The 24595-nt window shown below is 46.6% G+C and overlaps 1 protein-coding gene across 6 annotated transcripts in view; it reads right to left on the bottom strand.

Moving 5' to 3' along the window:
- LOC142495188 (uncharacterized) overlaps positions 1-24595 on the bottom strand; it is a 220402-nt gene that overhangs the window by 142415 nt on the left and 53392 nt on the right. For 4 of the 6 annotated variants that reach the window (XM_075600351.1, XM_075600360.1, XM_075600335.1 and 1 more), the window contains 3 exons: positions 12171-12302; positions 5829-5900; positions 1161-1292 (listed from right to left, as the gene is read on the bottom strand). In XM_075600351.1, the coding sequence (XP_075456466.1) occupies positions 1161-1292; positions 5829-5900; positions 12171-12302 (336 nt within the window). The remainder of the gene's footprint in view (positions 1-1160; positions 1293-5828; positions 5901-12170; positions 12303-24595) is intronic. The other 2 variants (XM_075600368.1, XM_075600377.1) reach the window with 2 other exon arrangements.

Here is a 24595-nt window from a genome sequence, read left to right as displayed (position 1 = left end):
AGATGAGAGGGAATGGGTTCAAGAGGGCAAGTGGTAGAGGGAGATGTGGCGATCAACAGCGACACATCCTCCTCTGAGAAAGTGGAAAAAGAATCAAGGAAGGCAGGAGGAGAGTTAGGAAGAGGTGTAGGATGGGAAGAAGAAACAGAGGGGATGTTCTGACGTATGGATCCACCTTTTCCTTAAAATAGTCAGCAAAGTCCTGAGCGGAGATGGAGGAAGGAGAGGCAGCTGAGGGTGGTTTGAGTAGAGTATCAAAGACAGAGAACAGTCGGCGTGGGTTAGACTTGTGCATGTTGATTAGTACAGAAAAGTAGGCTTGTTTAGCTTGCGAGAGGGCAGAGTTGAAACAGGATAGCATAAATTTGTAGTGAAGGAAGTCTGCGAGAGTGTGAGACTTCCTCCAGAGGCGTTCAGAAGAACGAGTGGAGGAACGCAGCATACCATAACTCAGTCCTCTTCCTTTTCAAATCTACCCATTTGCTAGTTAAACCCAATTCGGCTGCTTAGTATTGAAAGGCAATGCAGAGAAATGCAGATAAATTAGTTGCTGATACTCTGCAGAAATTAAGGGGACAATGAAATATGGTATATAGCAGGTACTAGGGCTGAGGTGGCCAACTCCAGTCCTCAGGGGCCACCAACAAGTCAGGTATTCAGGATATCTCAGCTTCAGCATAGGTGGCTCAATCACTGGCTTAGTCATTGAGTGAGCCACTGATTGAGCCACCAATGTTGAAGCAGGAATATCCTGAAAACCTGACTTGTTGGTGGCCCCTGAGGACTGGAGTTGGCCACCCCTGCACTAGGGGAAGACCCCTGAGTGAGACACGGAAACATCATTTGCCATTTTATCAACTTCTATCTTATTAACATGTAGTTTATGAGGCGCAAGTGCTGGTAGGGTAAACTAAAGGCCGTCATTAGAGTACCTCGTTTATTGGAATATGTATGAGAATGTTTAACAGGAAACAGAACAAAAATAGCCTGACGCAAGACAAATATTTTTTTTATACATATATATATATTAATTAATAATACTAAGCTGTTCTGTTTTCTCCACCTGCTTTCCTGGTGCTTTTAATGGGAGCTGCTACATACAAGCTAACTTGAGCAATTTCATCTTCTCCTGTAGGTTACTTACCAGTTGCAAAACATACCTGTTTTGTGGCTTCAATGGTCTCCTCACTCGGTATCTCATCGTCTGCTGTGATCTCAACTACGTTTAGGTTTTCTTCTACGCAGGCCGCATCCTCAGTCGGGTCTAGGATTGTTTCCTCACACTTTGCAAGCTAAAAAGAAAAATGTATGCTCAAACTGTAGAAGGCATGAATCTAAGGAACAAACGTTTCCGAAGATCTCATTTTGAAATCACTTTGTACATTCCTTTTGGACAAGCTTACAATGTATTAAGTGCTGCTAGTGTAAATCCGTCGCTGTTATTCCCAGAAGATTCCATGTTTTTTATTGCCACTAGAAGTATGTATTGTTCTTTATTGAATATACCCCATAAATACATGAACTCTTGCACTGAAGTTTAAGCACACATGTGTACAAGTCGCACAAAAATGTGTGTGTGCCAGTTCTTTACGCAGGTACAGTATTACAACATCCACTTTATATTCACGCTCTCATTTTTATAACGCTTCTGTCAGCATAATGGAAAAAGTGGAAATTGTGGATTATTGCGGAATCCTCTTCACTACTCGTACCTCGCTTCACCAACACATTTGGGGTTAGCTGGGTTTAGTTTGAAGTCCCCAAAAAATAAATATCTCCCTCAATCCTCATCTTAAGTTTGACTAAATTGAAGACGTACAGTATAGCAGCCAAAGATCTTGGTATCTGTGAGGTTCACAGGACATTAAGTCATGGAACAAAATGATATCTGTACATCAATGTTTACTTTAAATATTTTGTACTTATGGATTATGAAAGTCCTTATCCACATCCTTGTCGTTGAAGGACAAAGAAAGAATGGGCCGTATTGTCTTTTTTTTTTTAGTGACTAAACAAAGAAAGGCTAATAAATGGCTTATCCCCACGTCCATTCATGGTGGTCTTGCATCAACACAATATTGTGTGCTCTGATGCACTGCACTATTTTCTTCTTGAAGCTGATTTGAAAGTAGGAAACTTGAGTTAACTCTATGTACAAAGGACTTTTAGAGCAAAATTGGAGCAAAGCACAACGTTTTTGTGTTGCGCCTCTTAGCGCCAATATATCAAGGTTTTTGCTCCAGTTGGTGCCCCGTGTGTTAGCTTGTGCTTTGTGCAGTGCCAAAAGTTGGAGCTAGGGAACAAGTACATGATAACATTTTGCGCCTCTATGGAGCGAGACGTAAGAAACTAGCGCAACACGCTTATTACACACTGTATGATGCACATTGGAGCACAACATTTAAACCAAAATCATTACAAAATATATACACATTGTTTATTCAAAAGTATGAGTTAATAATTATTTCTTACTCCTACTGCTTTACACGTTTATTTTGTGATTTACCCCTGTCGAACATGTGTCATTCAGATAGGGGTTCCCCGAAATGTTACAAAATATTTAAAGGGTTCCTCCAAACAAAAAAGGTTGGGAATCACTGCTTTAGAGTAACAACGTGGAATGTTAAGGAAGTCAATTTCCCTATTAAGCGTAAAAAAATCCTGAAATATCTCAAACGACTCAAAACTGAGATTGCATCAATTCAAGAGACACATCTGAATGCAGAAGAGAGTAAAAAAAAAACTCCAAAGGCACTGGGTAGGCAAGTGTATTCTCAAAGGCAAAAAAAAGGTGGCGTGGCTATCCTAATAAATAAATACCTGCCGTATGAAATAATATCCCCATGGGGGGGATGCAGAAGGATGCATCGTCAAATGTCTGATTAAAATACATAATGAGGAGTTAAATATTTATAATATATATGGGCTCAATGAATATGACCAAGCCTTTCTGCTAAATTTGGCTGACATGGTGCTGAACGAGAAAAATAATAATGTAACAGTAGGGGCGGGGGGACTTAATCTAGTGGTTGGCCCATTCTTAGATAAATCACAACAGGCACAAAGGACAGAGAAATTAAAAGCAGCTCAAAAAGGGGCAAAGATGTTTATTGACACTAGGATTAGAGGATTGCTGGAGAGTGTTTAATCCCACAGAAAAGGAATACACGTTCTTCTCACACACCCACAATATATTCTCTAGGATAGACTACGTCTTTGCAAAGAGACAGATCGTGGGGAAGATTACAAACACTAAAATTAAGGACATCATTATATTTGATCATGCACCAGCGTGGGTAGATATTAGTGTGGGACAAAAAGCACACAGGGATAGAATTTGAGATTCCCATCTAAATTGTATAACAATGAAGAATTTAGAGCATTTCTTCTAAATAATTGGCAAAGCTTTAAGGACACCAATGCTGGACAGTGTCGGGAGGGCAGACTGTATTGGGAAACTGGCAAGGCAGTCTCAAGGGGCCAAATTATAGCATAGGTAAACAAGTAGGACTGGAGTTGGCCACCCCTGCACTAGGGGAAGACCCCTGAGTGAGACACGGAAACATCATTTGCCATTTTATCAACTTCTGTCTTATTACCATGTAGTTTACGAGGCGCAAGTGCTGGTAGGGTAAACTAAAGGCCGTCATTAGAGTACCTCGTTTATTTGGAATATGTATGAGAATGTTTAACAGGAAACAGAACAAAAATAGCCTGAGGCAAGACAAATATTTTTTTGTGTTGCAACCCTGATTAAACTTCATAATTTCGTCTTAAGCACACATTTGGCAAGGCTGTCATTATTAATACATATATACGGGGGCGTGTCCGGCACGCCAGAGAAGATGGACGTGTGAGAGCTGAGCTCCGCCGGCCTGCGCGCATAAACCAATATACAAGCGCCCTTCACCCCACCCCCCGACCCCAAAAAACATAACCCTAGCAGGAAAAATACCCCGCAATGGCTGCGAAGCAAAAAGCGCCGCCCGGCCAGGGCTCAATAAACTTTTTTTCGCCATCTCAGCGGAGCTCGGAGCTCACCCCGAGAAACCAAGATGGCGCCGGGCCAACAAATACACGAGGCCCTAAGCAGCAGGCCGCGGCCCGAGAACAAAGGGAGCGAGCGCAAAGCCCAGAGACCATCCCAACAAGGGAATTCATGCAAGACTTGATGAAGGGCATGTTAGACCAACTGCACACATCAATACAGCAAGACCTGAAGGCAGCCGTAACAGAACTGAGGCACGAAATAGCAGGCCTCGCGGAACGGACGACAACACTTGAAACTAAAATGGAGGAATCTCTACAGACACAAACAACTGCAGACAATGAAATCTTCCGGCTAGGAATGGAGATAAGATATCTGAAAGATAACCTCGAGGACCAGAAAACCGCGAGAGACGACAGAACCTACGGATCCGCGGAATTCCAGAGGCGATCCAAGCAGATCAACTACAGCCATACCTCCTGGGGCTCTTCTCCTCACTGTGTGCAGACCTGGACAAAAAGGACTTTGAGATGGATAGGGCCCATCGCGCCCTCGGGCCAAGGTCAGACGAACCAAATAAGACCAGGGACACCATAGTCCGGCTGCACCACTACACCACCAAAGAGAAGCTTATGGCAGCCTGCAGGAAAAAAGATCCGCTACCTACCAAGATGACCATCTGCAAATCTATAACGATTTGGCAAAGCAAACTATCAACAAGAGGATGGACTTAAAACCCCTGACCACCCTCCTCAGAGACAACGGGATCAAGTATAAATGGGGGTTTCCATTTAAACTAATAATCATCAGAAATGGGAAGACACATGTCATTAGACACCCTGCTGAGATGTCCAGACTGGCGAAAGCAGTGGGCCTGTCTCCCCCCCCCGTCGTGGGATGCTGATCCACCCGACTCCCACGAACAGGAGAGTGAGGGTCCCTCAGTGAGGACCTCAGAGCGCCTCGCAGGTCGAAAACAAAGAATATAAAGACATACAAAACAAATCTTTCTGTTTTCTGTTCTCCCAGTTTCAGCGCAATAGTGTCACAAAAACGCCACACGAGGACTCAGCAAGATACCTTGCCATAAGCCAAAGCGACTACTAAACAGCCAGCCACAACGAGGACCATGCATAACAGAGGAAGATGCTGTACCTACCTGCGGTAGCGAACAAAGAAGACCGCCTGCCAGGCCGGAGTGTTCACAGTGAGAGGCCGCCCATCCGCCCAAGAGGAGCCGGAGCTGTATTAAAGAGGCCTTCTATTTGGGAGGGGGGGAGGCTCACTGTTGCGGGAGGGGGGAGGGACGAGAATCCAACATGAGGAGCAAAGATCGATGGGGAGCCCCATGACCCCCTCTGCCCCCGACGCCCCCACTCCTCACCAACCCCCGAGTAACAGCAGCAGGCACCTCAGGGCAACAAATCCTATGAGAGGCTGGAAAACAGGTCCACACCAGGTATGGCATCGGCCCCCCCCGAAACTGTAAGTACATTACCCTTACAAGCGGGGCATCCGCGTCCCCTGGAACAACGCCCCATGCGCAGGCAATCCCTGAGTCCCCAGAGTCCTTAAAACCTAGTCAATGACACTAAGTTGTGCGTAAGGACTGAAGCGAGAGTGACACTAGCTGTCCCCCACCCCCACAAGTTCAAAATTGCTAGGAGTTTATAGTAGCGCACCCCCTATCCCACCCCTATCCATTTCCCTCCTGTCCCCAATCCCCCCACCCAGCTCCCTACATCTCCCCCCTCTCCAAGTCTACCCATAACCCCCCCCCTTTCCCCTCCCCTCCCCCGTACTCCCTCACCCCCCCCTCCCTATCCCCCCCCTTACTAACCTTAAACGGATTCACTGCAAGCATCGCTGAATCCGGAGCTTGACTCCAACTCCTGCCATCCCAACAGACAGACTGAGAACGGAGATGAAACGAAGGCGTTAAAGAAGAACCAGCAGGTTCCAGTGACACCCGTTGCGGTCTGTGTCTTGCCTGAATGTCACTGTATTACCACATGCATACCATATGTCAAAAGACAGACATCGGCTAAGCTGAATTAATTGTACTCACCGTCAGCCACTTCCCCTCCCCCCCCTTCCTTGTCCCCCCCCCCCCACCCTCTCCGGTTCCCCACCCCACCTGAGTTCCCCCCCGCGCACCCACTACTAACCCGCGAAAGGTAATAAAACATACAGCCTAACAAAGGGAATACGTGGGGCCGTGACAACCGCCAGGAACCACGGGGTGATAAAAACAAAGCGTTATACCAATGGCATACCATGTACGTAAATCAATGTACCCACACTGAAATGATAAGTGCATGTATTACCAGAAACGTACCCAGGCAGGAGGTTCCCTCCCCCCCCTCACCTTCCCCGGTCCCCCCTCCCCCCCCCCTCCACCCACCGGAGACACCCCCCCCCCCCGGCCTGCCCCGAGGTGCACCCGGGTTCCCCCCCCCCCCGCGCTTCCACTGCTAACCCGCAGATGGTAATAAAACATGCAGCCTAACAGAGGGAATGCGTGCGGCCATGACAACCGCCAGGAATCACGTGGGGATAAAAACAAAGCGTTATACCAAAGGCATTCCATGTACGTAAATCAATGTACTCACACTGAAATGACAAGCGCATGCATTACCAGAAACGTACCCAGGCAGGAGGTTCCCTTCCACCCCCTCCCCCCCCCCCCACCTTCTCTCCGGGCCCCCCCCCCCCCTTCTCTCCCTCACTGCGCAGTGTTAAAGAAATACTGCAACACCAAATGTATAATCAATGTGTAAACCACCGCTCCTATGGTGCTGCAATAATCATATAAACTGTCAAAAACTTATGCACGCAGAATATTTCCCTCCCCCCCCAGCCGTCCCTTGAGGACCCCCCCGCCTCCCCTTCCCCAATCTCAACAAATGTACTAATATATATATGTATGTATAAAATGCACTGAGACTCATACCCCAGCAAAAGAGGGGGTAAATGTGAAATATGAAATATGATTTGCATTTGATCAACTAAAGACCCGGACCTACCTCCCTCTTTCCCCTCCTACTTACTTTCCCCTCCCTCTCCTCCCCTTTGTCCCCCCCCCCCGCTCTCTAACCTGACACCTGGCCAAAAAATCCCTCCCACCCCTCCCCCAACCGTCACTCCCCTTCCCCACTCCCCCCCCCCTTTTTTTTCTTCCACCCCCTCCTCCCCCCACACCTTTACCTTGTCCCCCTCCCCTTGGTCCCCCCCCATCCCTCTCCACCCCCCCTCCACACACCCACCCGTAACCAAGGGTCGAGGGGTCGAAGGGCAACATACGCAGCAGAAGGCCAGGACCTCCCTGTTGCACTCCGACCTCGGGCTCCGGACCCACCCCAGAACGGGCAAACTTGTCCGAATGCCGGCAATATCACTTTAGGACCTGTACAAGGCCTAATCCTACTTCTCTTCCATCTGCTGACCCTGTCCCAGCAGACCTTCCCCCCCTCCCCCTCCTCTACCCCCCTTCCCCTTGGCAGCTCAAAGACCAATAAAGAAGTCACACCTTTCACCCATAAAGCCCATCGACGAAACTATGTCACACTCCCAGGAAACAGGAGCAAGGTCTCAACTAGTGGGAAAGATGAGACCCCGAGTCCACGACCCACAAAAATAAGATATTACAATGGCAAATACAGCCCCGATTAAAGTGAGATCCCTAAACGTCAAAGGGTTGCAAAACAACAGGAAGCGGAGATTGGCCCTTCAGGACATGAAAAAATCAGGGGGGGACATCATATTCTTACAGGAGACACACTTCACATCTCAAGACCCCCCAAATTTATTCAAAAAAACATTCCCAACAAGCTTTTTTGCTTCATTTAGTAGTAAAAAGAGGGGTGTGGCTATCCTAATCAGACAAGGCACCCCATTCAATCATATCAAAACGACAGCAGACCCAGAGGGTAGATTCCTTGTGGTGTATGGCTCCTTAGCGGGCTCGACAATTGCCCTGATCAATGTATACGCACCAAACGAGAACCAAACAGAATTTCTCCAAGCTGTTCTCGAGGGCGTAGACCCGGGATATCTATCATCGATGATAGTAGGGGGTGACCTAAATATGGTCTTAAACCCTACCGAGGATAGATCAACCACGATGGGTCCCCCCCGTACAACCTACTCCCAGATCAAGGGGAAAAGGTTTAGGGGAATCCTAAACGAATTTTCACTAGTGGACGTGTGGAGATCCCAACATCAAGGCCAGAGAGACTATACCTTTTTCTCAGCACCTCACCAGACTTACTCTCGAATAGACTATTTCTTGACCACAAAAAACGTGATGGCGGCAGCCATAGAATCAGACATTGGCTCAATCACCTGGTCGGATCATGCCCCAATCACCTTAACACTATCACTCCCCTTCGAAAAAACAACAAGCTATTCCTGGAGACTTAATGACTCGCTATTAAACCACCCAGAGATAGAAAGAGAAATTAGAACCTCACTTAAGGACTATTTCTTTTTCAACGAAGGAACAGTCTCCTCTCCAGCAATCCTATGGGAAGCCCATAAGGCAAACATCAGAGGGAAATTCATTTCCATCGCCTCCCATAGGAAAAAAGCCCGCCTAACACAAATCAAGGAACTTACAGATAGCATTAAAACCATAGAACAAGCCCACAAGGCCAACCCTACAAAGAAATTATATAAAACGCTGGTTACAGCTAGAACAAAACTTAGGCAGATTCAGCTGGAGGATGTAGAAAAAGCCCTTAAATGGACGAACCAACTCTATTACGACAAGGGAAACAAGGCTGATAGACTCTTAGCAAGTAAACTAAGAGGGGTGCAAAAGAGATCTCAAATAACAGCTATCAAAAGTAAATCTGGTGAGATACAATATAGTGACAAGAAAATTGCAGAGGAATTTACAAAATACTATACTGAGTTATATAATTTAAGATCTAAAAATGACCGCCCGCACCAATAGCCATAGAGGCCATAACACAATATTTGAACAAATGTCAGTCCCCACCTTAACGGAGGAGGAAAACACAGTCCTCAATGCTGAGATCACAAAAGAGGAACTGGAGGAGGCGGTCAAATCACTAAAGATCACTAAGTCTCCTGGCCCTGACGGTTTCACCAACGTCTACTATAAAAGATTCTTGCCCACACTCTCTAAGCATCTTCTAAAAACATTTAACTATTTCATGGAAGGGAACCATATCCCCACATCAATGTCTTTAGCCAACCTGGCCATTATACATAAGGAAGGCAGAGACCCGATGCAGTGTGGAAGCTATTGTCCAATCTCCCTCCTCAACAGTGATCTCAAATTATATAGTAAAATTTTAGCAAACAGATTAAATCCCATTTTGCCGAGATTAATTAATATTGACCAAGTCGGATTTGTCAAGGGCAGACAAGCCTCGGATAACACTCGGAAGATAATTAACATCATTGAACATGTACACCTCACAGGGACCAAAGCACTTTTGTTAAGCCTAGATGCAGAGAAGGCGTTCGATAGAATAAACTGGCAATTCCTGGACCAAACTATGCGCAAATTTGGCTTCAAAGACGCATATCTAGAGGGGGTCCGTAGATTATACCAAAACCCATCAGCAACGGTTAAACTACCAGGGGGCAATAACCAGAGGTTTGAGATCACCAATGGCACTCGACAGGGATGCCCCTTATCTCCTCTCCTCTTTGCACTAACCATAGAACCGCTGGCATCAGCAATACGACTCAATAGAGACATCCAAGGAATAGAAATTGGACACAGGCAGCACAAAATATCCCTATTCGTGGACGATGTCATTCTCACCCTTTCCAAACCCCAAATCTCCCTACCCAACCTCCAAAAAGAGCTCCGAGACTTTGGACAAATCTCGGGATATAAGATAAATAACGACAAATCGGAGGCCCTGAACCTCAGCCTGCCGGAGCCAGAGGTGGAACTCCTCAAATTAAATTTTAACTACCGTTGGAGCTCCTCTTGTATCAAATACTTGGGAGTTAAGATATCGAGGACCTACCAAACACTATACCAATATAACTATCCGACCCTGTTCAAAAAAATTAAACAAGATTTAGATAAATGGGGAGGATACCAGATATCATGGATCGGGAGGATGGTCTCGGTCAAAATGAACATACTCCCTAGATTACTATACTACTTCCAGACCCTCCCGGTTCCCATCCCTGGCTCAGAATTAAAAACCATTCAAAAACTAATCTTCCACTTTATCTGGCAAGGCAAAAAGCCTAGCGTCGCCAAAACGGTTCTTTTGGCCTCAAGGGGGAGAGGAGGACTAGGAGTTCCAGACGTAACAAGATACTACCTAGCCGCACAACTACGGCAAGTAGTGATATGGAACGCTAGCCCAAAACAATACTGTTGGCTAGGTATAGAAACACCCTATGCCGGGACGCCTTCACTACCAGCTTGCCTTTGGTCCATGAGCAGGGAAGACATGCTAAGCAACAAATTCAAACTAGGCCCGATGAGACACACTTGGGAGACCTGGACGAAATGCAGATATAAATTTAAGCTCACGACACCTCGCTCCCAACTCACACCAATCTACAAAACCCCAAAATTTCCACCTGGATGTGAGCCCAGACAATTCGATCAATTTGAAACCAAAAATATTAGAGCAATTGTCGACCTCCTGAGCTTCGGGGAGTTCCTGAGCTACCAAAATTTACAAACCAAATATGAGATAGTAGGGCTGAATGTCTTCAAATACCTACAAATTCGGCACTTTACCCAAACATTATCCCCAACGTTGGAATTTCCCCCTCTCACTGGCTTTGAAAGGCTCTGCAGGGAGTCCGGCCATCAGAAAGGTCTAATAACTCAAATCTGTGCAGAACTGGAGAGGGCCTCAGAAGCCCCCACACATGACTATATGCTGCATTGGGCAGCAGAATTGGATATCGTTATAGACCGAGAGGACTGGGAAAGTATTTGGGAAACAGCCCCAGGAACTTCCATATGCACCACAATAAAAGAGAATATATATAAAATAATGTTTCGCTGGTATCTCACCCCAGCCAAAATTAACCAAATCTACCCCCTGGCCTCGGATCTGTGCTGGAGAGGCTGCGGTCAAAAGGGGGACATGGCCCACATCTGGTGGTCATGTCCAGAAATTCAGAAATACTGGGAAACTATACACAATCTTATAAAAGAGGTCACAGACCTCACAATCCCGGTTGAACCGCTGACCTACCTATTGGCCAGGCCCCTAGAAACACTGGACCGACCAACAGGCAAATTGATCTCCTTTATTCTCACTGCGGCGAGATGTGCGGTGGCAGCCGCCTAGAAGAAAGTGTCCCGCCCCTCCAAACAGATAGTAATAAAGAGAATTAACGAAGTAAAGGAAATGGAGAGGCTGTCAGCGTTTCTGAAACGGTCCACCACTGCCTTCTACAATATATGGGACCCGTGGTTCACTAGAATGGCCCTGACACACAGGAACGTCACTTAAGGATAGAAGTCAGAGCCACAATGGGTGACGGAGACTAAATGCACATGCCAAGGAGAGGGAGTGGTACAACTACTCCCCTCCCCCTCCCTCTCCCTCTCCCTCCCCCCCCCTCTCCCTCCCCCTCTCCCTCTCCCTCTCCCTCCCCCCCTCCCTCTCCCTCTCCCTCCCCCTCCCCCCCTCCCTCTCCCTCTCCCTCCCCCCCTCCCTCCCCCCCTCCCTCCCCCCCTCCCTCTCCCTCTCCCTCCCCCCCTCCCTCTCCCTCTCCCTCTCCCTCCCCCCCGCTCTCTCTTTTCCCCTCTTGCTCTTCCCTTTTCTTTTTCAACTCTCGCGTCACCCCGACAGACCCTGGAGGAACAGGGGGACGCCGAGACTTTTCTTTAATATGTTAAAAATTGTGTTAGGCCACAAATGGACTGTCATAGAAAATATGTTGACTGTTATAACTGCCTAAATAAAAAAATTGAAACAAAAATAAAACATATATACATATACATATACATATACATATACATATATATATATATATATATATATATATATATATATATATATATATATATATATATATATATATATATTAATTAATAATACTAAGCTGATCTGTTTTCTCCACCTGCTTTCCTGGTGCTTTTAATGGGAGTTGCTACATACAAGCTAACTTGAGCAATTTCATCTCCTCCTGTAGGTTACTTACCAGTTGCAAAACATACCTGGTTTGTGGCTTCAATGGTCTCCTCACTAGGTATCTCATCGTCTGCTGTGATCTTGACTACGTTTAGGTTTTCTTCTACGCAGGCCGCATCCTCAGTCGGGTCTAGGATTGTTCCCTCACACTTTGCAAGCTAAAAAGAAAAATGTATGCTCAAACTGTAGAAGGCATGAATCTAAGGAACAAACGTTTCCGAAGATCTCATTTTGAAATCACTTTGTACATTCCATTTGGACAAGCTTACAATGTATTAAGTGCTGCTAGTGTAAGTCCGTCGCTGTTATTCCCAGAAGATTCCATGTTTTCTATTGCCACTAGAAGTATGTATTGTTCTTTATTGAATATACCCCATAAATACATGAACTCTTGCACTGAAGTTTAAGCACACGTGTGTACAAGTCGCACAGAAATGTGTGTGCGCCAGTTCTTTACACAGGTACAGTATTACAACATCCACTTTATATTCACGCTCTCATTTGTATAACACTTCTGTCAGCATAATGGAAAAAGTGGAAATTGAGGATTATTGCGGAATCCTCTTCACTACTCGTACCTCGCTTCACCAACACATTTGGGGTTAGCTGGGTTTAGTTTGAAGTCCCCAAAAAATAAATATCTCCCTCATCTTAAGTTTGACTAAATTGATCTGTACATCAATGTTTACTTTAATTATTTTGTAATTATGGATTATGAAAGTCCTTATCCACATCCTTGTCGTTGAAGGACAAAGAAAGAATGGGCCGTATTGTCTTTTTTTTTAGTGACTAAACAAAGAAAGGCTAATAAATGGCTTATCTCCACGTCCATTCATGGTGGTCTTGCATCAACACAATATTGTGTGCTCTGATGCACTGCACTATTTTCTTCTTGAAGCTGATTTGAAAGTAGGAAACTTGAAGGTTAACTCTATGTACAAAGGACTTTTGGAGCAAAATTGGAGCAAAGCGCAACGTTTTTGGTGTTGCGCCTCTTAGCGCCAATATATCAAGGTTTTTGCTCCAGTTGGTGCCCCGTGTGTTAGCTTGTGCTTTGTGCAGTGCCAAAAGTTGGAGCTAGGGAACAAGTACATGATAACATTTTGCGCCTCTATGGAGCGAGACGTAGAAACTAGCGCAACACGCTTATAACACACTTTATGATGCACATTGGAGCACAACATTAATAGTATATCAAAACTGTGCTTTAATGCATAGACCCCTACGTTTCTTACACATGCCACTGACTTTTCACCAGGGAGGATTATGTCACCTCATACATGACGGGGTTGTGATGCAGAAAAAAGGGGGAAATTATAACATTTAATAGAAACCATTATTATGTGTGTTGTGTATCTTCACTTGGAGTTCTAAAAATTGCGTCCTGATGCCCATGTATTGTATTATTTCATAGTAATGTAAATTGCAGTTTGATGCAGTGAAGTTAACCGCAAAGGGTAGTAAGTACACCAGGTTTATAACTGCATTTGTATTTCTTTGCTTTGTCTTACATAGTTACATAGTAGATGAGGTTGAAAAAGACATATGTCCATCAAGTTCAACCAATGTTAAATTTAGAAGAGCGATACTGGACTTTCCGGTATGGCGCCAGAGGCAGCAGACGCAAGGCACTGGGCTCTGGAGCGTCCGCACCCCACACGCAGCATATTCGGGAGAAATACATTTTAAAAAATCAATAATCTCCCGCGAGCAGTGTCAGAAGCAGAGCGGCTAATGGACAAGCAAGTTACCAGAAGATCCTCCATGGCAACGAAGCAGCAGAGAGCGGAGAAGCCCCAGACTAAAAAAGACTCTCCCAAGATGGAGTATGCATGCAGGGCAAAGGAACAGGGTGAGGCTGAGCAGGAGCAGGAGATCTCCCGCACAGAAATCCTAAATGAACATGCTGATTTGGCCAAAGCATTGGCAAGGGAGCTGATGCCTGCAATCAACAAAAAGTTTGATGAACTGCAAAAATCTTTGGAAGACTTCAAAGGTGAGCTCTTCTTGCAAAACACAGGAATAGGAGAGGCTGAGACCAGGATAGGGGACCTAGAGGATGACCTAGGAGAAACTCAGAAGGAAGTCCTGGAGCTAATAAAAAAAAAAAGAATGAGAGAGAGAGCGAGAGAGCGAGAGAGCGAGAGAGCGACAGGAGAGAGGGGGAGAGGGGAGGAGAGAGAGATCGATCCGTGGGGGATGATGTGAGATGCAGGGGGGGGGGATATGAGATGCAGGGGGGGGGGGGTTATGTGAGATGCAGGGGGGGTGTGATGTGAGATGCAGGGGGGGTTGTGATGTTTAAACCAAAATCATTACAAAATATATACACATTGTTTATTCAAAAGTATGAGTTAATAATTATTTATTACTTCTACTGCTTTACACGTTTATTTTGTGATTTAACCCTGTCGAACATGTGTCATTCAGATAGGGGTTCCCTGAAATGTTACAAAATACTTAAAGGGTTCCTCCAAACAAAAAAGGTTGGGAATCACTGCTTTAGAGTAACAACGTGGAATGTTAAGGAAGTCAATTTCCCTATTAAGCGTAAAAAAATCCTGAAATATCTCAAACGACTCAAAACTGAGATTGCATCAATTCAAGAGACACATCTGAATGCAGAAGAGAGTAAAAAAACTCCAAAGGCACTGGGTAGGCAAGTGTATTTTCTCTCCAGCCAAGCAAACAAAAGGTGGCGTGGCTATCCTAATAAATAAATACCTGCCGTATGAAATAATATCCCCATGGGGGGGATGCAGAAGGATGCATCGTCAAATGTCTGATTAAAATACATAATGAGGAGTTAAATATTTATAATTTTATAATATATATGGGCTCAATGAATATGACCAAGCCTTTCTGCTAAATTTGGCTGACATGGTGCTGAACAAGAAAAATAATAATGGTAATAGTAGGGGCAGGGGGACTTTAATCTAGTGGTTGGCCCATTCTTAGATAAATCACAACAGGCACAAAGGACAGAGACATTAAAAGCAGCACAAAAAGGGGCAAAGATGTTTATTGACACTAGGATTAGAGGATTGCTGGAGAGTGTTTAATCCCACAGAAAAGGAATACACGTTCTTCTCACACACCCACAATATATTCTCTAGGATAGACTACGTTGTGATGGATTGGATAAAATGCCTATTTCTTCATCTGTAATACCTTGCTATGTTCCTTACTCAAAATGGCTACCGCAGCTACCCCTCCCTTCAAGTATGGAAGATGGCACCCGAGGAATTCCACCCAAATGCTGATGTGTCCAAAAAACCTACAATAACAAGACCATATAAGGAAAAGACCTAACAAAGAACCAATGAGACAGCTCCTTTGCATACAAACCCTCCCCTACAGCCCCTATATAGGAACGCAGGCTGTAGTAATAAAGTCAGACATTATCATTCTGAACTCCTGTGTCAGTGTGATTTTTCTCAGTGCATGCACTACCTACGTAGGAAACTAATCTGGATGGGGACAGATACACTGCAAGACGTTTTGGTCTGATCCAAATCATTTGGCGCCCAACGTGGGGCATCTGGGTTGTGAACCAACAGACAGCCGTGAACAGAGGGACCGAGGTGGACCAAGTGCGGACGCGGCAGGAGACTGATCACCTCTGGAGTACGGTAAGATAACATTTATTATCTACCGATACGCACTGTCTCCGCTGTTCGTCTATTTCTGTGTCTCATACGGCTCTCCGAAGGTCACCTAAAGACAGGTAGATATCTTGCCCAGAGCCTGTTTTAAACTCGAACCTGTTACCTAGACTATCTGTCACCCGGTATATGTTTATATGTTATATGTGTTAGTCAGTGCCGCAAGTGGGAGCCCGAAGTGGAGTGGGATTTTTGCCGGCTGACTAGGGGTCTTGTCATTGTACGTTGTAAACTTGGTGGAAGGAGGGGAATGGGGAAGTAAGGGAAAGTCGGTTCAGAGAGGAACACGGTAATCCCTGTAGTGAATGCGTGGTTGGCGTGTTGCAGAGGGAAGGGTGTTAAGGTGCGCGTTACGATTGGTAACAGCGCGGAATCCTGCCGACTGATTCCTGAACAACCTTTTCCTCTCTCTCGTAATCAAGTTGTATGTTATGTCCAAAATGTGTTTGTGTATTAGTGTTGAGAATTCATGAGGACGGGTGGGGATTTTTGAGAGTAAAAAAGAGATAGCCCACAGTTACTTGGGCGATAACCCCTAGACGTTAAACTGCCCGAACTCCTGTTCTTTTTCCGCATTAACGTATGCTTTGCAGTAAAAAAAGAAAAGTGAATAGGAAAGAAATAGGCAAGTGAATTTGCTGATAGATAATCAAGGCATATGATGGTGTTGAGGAAGTAGGTATTGAGGGTTATTTTTATGAAAGGTTTATATGCAGAAATTGGGATACAATTAGAAACTGTGTATATTGTTTGGAAGGGACAGAAAGTGTTATAAGTAAAAAAAAAAAAAAAAAAAAAAAAGGGCAGGACATTTTTGCTAGTAATTGCAGTGTAGCTTTAAACAAAAAAAATTAAAAAAAACCATGGGAACACAGGCAAGTAAGACTGAGAAATGAGTCTTAGCCTGCCACCTAGTGGCGGAAAGAGAGAGAAGAGAAGGGAAAAGAATGGGAGTAGCCCTGTAACTGGTAAAAATTTATTTAAAAGGTTTGTTCGTACTGGCCACACGAATGGGTCTTTTAAAACCAGAAAATATTCTTTTTCCTTCTGTTCTAATGGCAACTAGAAAGAGAATCCGAACAACAGCAGCACAGACCGCGCCAAAATCCCCCTTTTTTCCTCCAAAGGAATGTGCAAACGATACGGAAATTGTGCAGATGTTTAAATGAAAGAGGGGTCTTTTTCTGTGGGAGTGAGAAGCTCAGTGAGCGCCGTCTCGTGTGTTTTTGAATCCCACAGGGAAACATACCTTACGTTAATATGGGTCAAAAGAATTCTGTTGAGGGACAGGAGGGTCCCGCTGCATTTATTTTATCATTGCCAGGACAGAAGTTAATATAACAAGTGAAAAAAAAAAAAAAAGTAGATTGCAGCCAGAAATGTGGCGAAAAATATTGAAAGAAAAGAGAGGAATTGTGAATGATAACAACCTGCTGAAGACAGCAGAAGCCTGGTTTAATGTTGCCAAGGCTGTCCACAGAGAAAAATGGACCGAGCAGGAGATAGAAAAGGGATGGCAGGTTGTATTTCTTTATCACCCCCCTGAAAATGACCAACCCCCACCCTATGCTGGTGCTGACCCACCCCCCTGGACATGTTTAAGGTGTGGCACCCGAAACCCCCAATGCAGGGAAGATTGTTTTAATTGTGGTGTGCAGCGCCCCGGTGTGACTGATTTATCTATACTCACTCCTTTGTTACCTTCGCTCCCAGCTCCAGCAGCACCCCCACCTATACAACCCACTACCCCGCCCACGAATGACAAACCAACCTTGACTGCCCATGCAGCACATATCCTGTGCTGCAGGCGGATGGTTCCTATTACACCCCGACTGCGCCCCTAATGCCCCTGATGCCAGCCCTTTCACCCCAAACAACCACTGCCCCAGCGGTAGGGATTCAAGTCTACCCTGACACAACAATAGCACACAGACCCAGCAGCAGTGTCCACTACAGTGCGCCCTATAGATTTGACTCAGATAGTGAGTCACAGGCCGCTGCACAGGAGGCGAACATGACCTGGAACACTAACCCCAGACACCCCCCAGTACCCGACCGCGGCCCAAGGTTATATGGGCAGACGCCCAAGCAGGTAGAAGGCACCCCAATAATGTATGTCACCTTCACCCCCCCCCCCAAGCCTCCTCCCTGGTAAACATCCTACCAGACCCAGAGAAACAACCTATGCCCTTTTATCGTAGAGTGGCCCAGATTCAAAAAACTTATTCAGCAGCTCGACGGGATTTGGTTATTTTATGCGAGATTAAGGTGGGGGAAGCATACTGGCCCATAATGGAAAAAAGCCTAACGGACGCTATGGTGACAGGTGATGATACATATGCCTCCGGGGTGGACTTTTGTGACCAGTTACGTGACTGGGCCAGGGAAAAGCTGGCTGACCAAGCCATCAATATACAGGATGTGACTCAGGAAAAAGGGGAATCAGTAGAGAAATTCCATACCAGATTATCCCAGGTTCTTTCCGATTTAGGTTTTACCACCTACAACAAAGCCCATAGTCAGATGTTATCTGCTGCATTTGTAGCCGGACTCGAGGCACCCATTCGGAAAGGTTTAATTCTGGCACGACCAGAATTCCGGGTACTCCCTCTAGATACCCTTTTGTTGGTAGCGAAGGGTCTTGAATCAAGTCAGGCCCTGAAGAAAACCACCCCTATTATGTTGGCAGAGAATGTCTCTGCCCCCACTTATGGCCAAGGTTACAATCATGTGCAGTATGAGCCACGACCACCTCCCACTTGTTTTAATTGCGGCCAGCCCGGCCACTTTAGAAGGAACTGCACGGCACCTAGACGCCCCCGCAGGAATCAATATAACCCCGGAAACAGTAACTCCCCTTACTCCCAGTGGAACCAAAGCAGGGACAACCGCTACCCCCCTGATGACCCATTACCTCCCCGTCAAATGCCCCAATCATGGTGGGGACCAGCCCCGCTAGGAATCCGGCAAGCCTGTGTCAACCCCCCTTCTAGCTGTAGCCGTCCGGGAAGGAGAAGGTCACCTAGCCCAGGTTATAATACCCATAGAAGGTCACCTCACCCCCTTCCTGGTAGACACAGGTGCAGCCAGGAGCGTAATTAGAGCTGCAGACATACCCGACCCTTCCTATTTGTCTGATATTGATGTTTCATGTGTGGGGGTAGATGGCACTCTGCGCTCTAGCCCATTAACACGACCCCTGCAGATAGGTCCCTACCCTGAACTATTTGCAGGATTTGTAGTTTCTTCTACCTGCCCACTTAATCTGCTTGGCGCTGATGTTTTATCCAGGTTACAGGCCTCCATAATATTCTCCGAGGACGGCACCATTGATGTAACCTCCCCGCTCTGGGAGTCAGATGTCTCTGCCCTTTGTTCCCTTCCGATACTTTTGGCATTAGTGGACAAACCCTCAGCCGCCAGTATACCACCCGCTGTCATGGATAGGATCCCGTACAAATTATGGTCCCAAGGCCCTGAGGATATCGGGCACCTGACGGTACCGCCCATTGTTGTACAGCTCAAACAAGGGGCCCCGCTTCCCCGTAAACCGCAATACCCACTAAAGATAGCACAAGCTGATGCTATCACGAAACATGTTAAGGCTCTCCTTGCAAATGGCACATTAATACCTTGCACCTCACCCTGCAATACCCCTCTTTTCCCTGTGAAGAAACGCACCGTTAAGGGTGAACCTGATAAGTATAGAATGGTTCAAGATCTTCAAGCAGTAAATGATGCAACCATTGTACGATGTCTTAACAACAAATCCCTTCCAGATGACCCCAGAGGCTTCCAAGAATTTTACTGTTCTCAAACAGGTAATATCCTCTGCCCCTGCCTTGGGCCTCCCAGACTATGATTTACCCTTCAAGCTTTTCGTATCAGAACGAAATGGACATGCAACTGGAGTGTTAACGCAGCCACACGCTGGCCGATGTCGACCTATTGGTTATTACTCCAGCCGTCTCGATGCTGTGGCTCGTGGTGGACCGTCCTGTCTTCGTGCTGTCTTTGCTGCTCAAGCACTGCTGGATAAAACTTCGGATATCGTTCTAGGGCATGACCTCATTCTCCTGGCACCACATGACATTGCTGCTATTCTCAATCAGACACAGCCAAAACATCTGTCCGCTGCCAGACACCTCAGGTTGCAATGCTCGCTTCTCATTCCAGACAATGTCACCCTTCTCCGGTGCCAAGTGCTTAACCCCTCCACTCTTCTTCCACTTGCCGAGGGGGGAGATGTGCAGGGACACGAACAAGAACAAAGCACAGCTGGAATCGACCTACCCCATGATTGCTTCGAACTCATGAAGCTAGAAACAGCTCATCTGCCCACGGTGAGTGAAACGCCGATACAGAACCCAGATCTAATCCTGTTTGTGGATGGTTCTCGATATGCTGATCAACAAGGCACCTACCATATGGGTTATGCTGTCACCACAGACTCTGTGGTCCTACTGGCAAGCACACTACCGTCAACAGCATCTGCACAAGAAGCCGAACTACAAGCTCTCACTGCAGCGTGTAAACTGGTAGAAGGACAAACGGCGAATATCTACACTGACTCTAGATATGCCTTTGGTGTAGCACACGATTTTGGCGTCATTTGGTAAACCAGGGGATTTCTGACAGCAGCAGGAACACCAGTGAAACACAGCTCAGCCATACAAGCTCTGATGGACGCCCTACTCCTTCCAAGCCATGTGGCCATCCTGAAGGTAAAAGCCTATGGGAAACTGAACACAGAAGAAGCCAGAGGAAACCATCTGGCGGATGCTGCGGCAAAACAAGCTGCCAGCGGGATACGAGAAGTGGAAGATCGAGTGGACACGTCAAGGATGGTTCCGTTAATGCAGAACCTCCCAGTGAATCGAGAATATCTGAAGAAGTTGCAAGAATCTGCAACAAAGGAAGAAAAGGAAAGCTGGAAGAAAAGAGGTGCATCGCCCCAAGAAGGAATTTACGAGTACAAAAAGAAACTTTGTCTGCCACGGGAACTGTATCCTGCTGTGGTACAATGGGCACATGGAGCAGCACATCTCTCGAAGACTGTTATGAATGCACTGATCGACAAATACTATGTGGCGCCTGGAATTACCCCAATGACTAGTAATTTCTGCAAATCATGTACAATTTGTGCAACGTGTTACCCCGGACGTGTGGAAAAACCACCGCAGAAACACCTTGCAAGGCCCTTATACCCTTTCCAGCGTATCCAGATTGACCATATTCAGATGCCAAAGTCGGGCCGTTTTGAATATGCGTTAGTAATTGTAGATATGTTTTCAGGATGGCCAGAAGCCTATCCTGTCACCAATCTCACTGCGAAAACAACTGCAAAAAAACTCCTGACAGAGGTGGTTTGTAGATATGGGGTACCTGAAGTAATAGAAAGCGACCAAGGCCCCGCTTTCACTGCTACGCTAGCTAAAGAAATTTGGTCCGCGCTAGGGACCACCCTTGCTTTCCACACCCCATACCATCCCCAGAGTAGCGGAAAGATAGAAAGAATGAATGGCATACTGAAAACTAGAATGTTGAAAATGGCCCAGGAAACAAATATGCCCTGGCCAGATAGTCTACCCATTGCTTTGTTCAGTGTTTTACACCCCACGAGGGGAACATGCTCTATCCCCATTTGAGATACTGTTTGGTACTGCCCCAAAACTTGGTTGTTACTTCCCACAGCAGTTACAAATGCAGTCTGATGTTTTGACCAAATATGTAACTGCCCTAGCGCAAGAACTAACCAATATGCATGGTCGAGTGTTTTCTTCTATTCCAGATCCAGATCTAGATACCGGGACTCATAGACTCGTGCCCGGAGACTGGGTGCTCGTGAAGAGATTTGTAAGGAAACACTCCCTAGAGCCCAGATATGATGGTCCTTTCCAAGTTCTGTTGCCCACTGTCACGCTGCGCTCACCACAAACAGGACGAAAGACCGCGGGGCTGAGGTGGGGTTGTATAGGCACCGACCCACAACCACGCAGTCCTGTCCGGAATGCGTAGTCCTAGTCGTACCGCGTCGTAGGGTTGGAGAGGTCAGGGTAGTCAGGGTACTTGCCGTGTTCCAGGGTTGGAGAGTCCGGGTAGGTAGAGTTTCGTAGCCAAGGTCCTGGGTAATAGAAGGTAGAGTAGTCGAGTAACGAAGCCGGGGTCAAAGTGCTGGAGAGTGTAGAAATCTAAGTAACAGGCAGGGTCAAACAGGTCAGACAAAGTTCAAGACAAAACTAGACAGCAGCGGTGAGCACAATGCATAAACAGGAGTTTATGCTCAGCAATGAAGGACAGCCAGAAGCAGGTATATATGTGGGAAGGGTCCAATTACCTTGCAGGGGTGTGTAATGGTCCACCAATGGTGTCAGAGAGACACTGATCAAAAACAGCTTGCAATTAGGCTTTCCTGATGCTAGGTCTGGTTGCCGGGCAACCCGCGCGCGTGCGCGATGCGCGTCGCGATGACGTCCTGCGGTTTACTCAGCAAGTCTCCGCCTGTGGGAGGCTCCAGCAGCTCCCTCACGTTCTCCTGCTTCCTGGTTGCCGAGCAACCCGTGCGCGTGCGCGATGCATCTCGCGGAGCTCTGCCATCACGCCGCTGCGCCTGCACTGCCCTGGCAGTGCGTGGGCGCATGACTCTGCCCCGTGGTGCTTCCCTGAGTCGGTCTCCGCGCGGATCAGAGGCAAGTGTGACAGTATCCCCCCCTTGAGGGGAGACCTCCGGGCGAACCAGAGATGGTTTCTCAGGATGCCTACGGTGGAAGGCAGAGATGAGGCGGTTGGCATGTACCTGATGATGAGGAATCCACTCTCTCTCCTCTGGGCCATAGCCTCTCCAGTGTACAAGATATTGTAATCCTCCTCTGGATATTCTGGAGTTGAGAATGGTCTGAACCTCGTATTCTTGTTGGCCCTCTACCAGTATGGTTTGCGGAGGTTTAGATTGTCCTTTGGAGGATGAGTCTTGATGATAAGGTTTGAGAAGGGATGAGTGAAATACAGAAGGAATCCTCATATTTTTTGACAGTTCAAGCCGATAGGCTACTGGGTTGATCCTTTTGGTGATGCGGAAAGGGCCGATAAAACGTGGTGCCAGTTTGGGTGAAGCTACCTTTAGCCGAATGTTTTTGGTAGATAACCAAACCCTTTGTCCTACAGAGTACCCTGGGACCTCTCTTCGGTGACGATCCGCTTGTCTCTTGTGTAATATACCAGCGTGCTGTAGATTCCGATGGATCTTCTGCCATAGGTCTTGTAAGTGGCGAATCCTGTCCTCTGCGGCCGGGACTCCAGACTTGGAGATGAGGGAAGGAAGTGCCGACGGATGGAAGCCATAGTTGACCATAAATGGTGACTGTCGGGATGATTCGTTCTGTAGATTATTGTGGGAGAATTCTGCCCATGGGAGAAGTTCCGCCCAGTCGTCCTGAGTGTCAGCGATAAAGCACCTCAAAAACTGTTCCAGAGACTGATTGGTGCGTTCCGTCTGTCCATTGGTCTGGGGGTGATATCCTGATGAAAAGTGTAGGGTAACGTCCAGATTTTTACAAAACACCCTCCAGAACCGGGAGATGAACTGGGATCCTCTATCGGACACTATGACCTGAGGGGACCCAAACAACCTGAAGATCTCCCTGATGAAAACTTCGGATAACATTGGTGCAGTGGGTAAACCCTTCATAGGGATGAAGTGTGCCTGTTTGGAAAATCTGTCCACCACCACAAGTATTGTGTCCATGCCTCTAGATTTGGGCAACTCAACGATGAAGTCCATCGATATATATGTGTCCATGGACGTACTGGGATGGGTAGTGGTTGAAGGAGACCTGCTGGTCTGTTGTGTGGCGTCTTGCTTCGAGCACAAGTAGCGCACGTAGCTACGAAGGCTTGTATGTCTCTCCGCATGTAGGGCCACCAGAATGTGCGTTCGATGAACTCAGTAGTTCTTTTGGTGCCAGGATGGCCTGCAGTCTTGGATGAATGTCCCCACTCCATGACTCTCCTCTGGAATTTACGGGGAGTGAACAACCGGTCCTCCGGAACGTTGAGTCCTGCCGGGATGTTGTTCTGAGCCTTAGTAATGTCCGTTAAGGCACTAAAAGTATTTGCAGCCAAAATACAAGTGGAAGGGAGAATGGTCTCCTGTTGATCCACCTTGTTATCCTCTACCAGGAACTGTCGTGACAAAGCGTCGGCTTTAATGTTTTTTGAACCAGGGATGTAGGAAATGAGGAAGTTAAAGCGAGTAAAGAATAAGGACCATCTTGCCTGGCAAGATCCTAGTCGCCGTGCTCCCTCAATGTACAGAAGATTCTTATGGTCCGTAAGTATCGTGACTGGTGACTCTGTGCCTTCCAGTAAGTGCCTCCACTCTTCCAAAGCCAGCTTGATAGCGAGGAGCTCCCGGTTACCTACATCGTAATTCCTTTGGGCGGAGGAAAATTTCTTTGAAAAATATGCACAAGGATGAAGTGGAGCTTGAGGATTCTTTCTCTGTGAAAGTATAGCACCTGCTCCTACATCGGAGGCGTCGACCTCCAAAACAAAAGGTAATGAAGGATCTGGATGGGTTAAGATGGGTGCTGAGGCGAATGCCGTCTTTATTCTCTCGAAAGCCTGGAGGGCCTTCTCAGTCCACTTTGTAGGATCAGCTCCCTTCTGTGTGAGTGCTGTGATGGGTGCTACTACCGATGAGAATCCCTGAATGAACCTCCGGTAGTAGTTAGCGAAACCGAGGAACCTTTGGATGGCCTTGAGGGAGAGAGGACAGGGCCATTCGA

Source organism: Ascaphus truei, chromosome 1, assembly GCF_040206685.1.
Source record: "Ascaphus truei isolate aAscTru1 chromosome 1, aAscTru1.hap1, whole genome shotgun sequence".
NCBI lineage: Eukaryota > Metazoa > Chordata > Amphibia > Anura > Ascaphidae > Ascaphus > Ascaphus truei.
The sequence above is the reverse complement of the archived record's forward strand: the minus strand, read 5'-3'. Positions and strand labels throughout refer to the sequence as shown.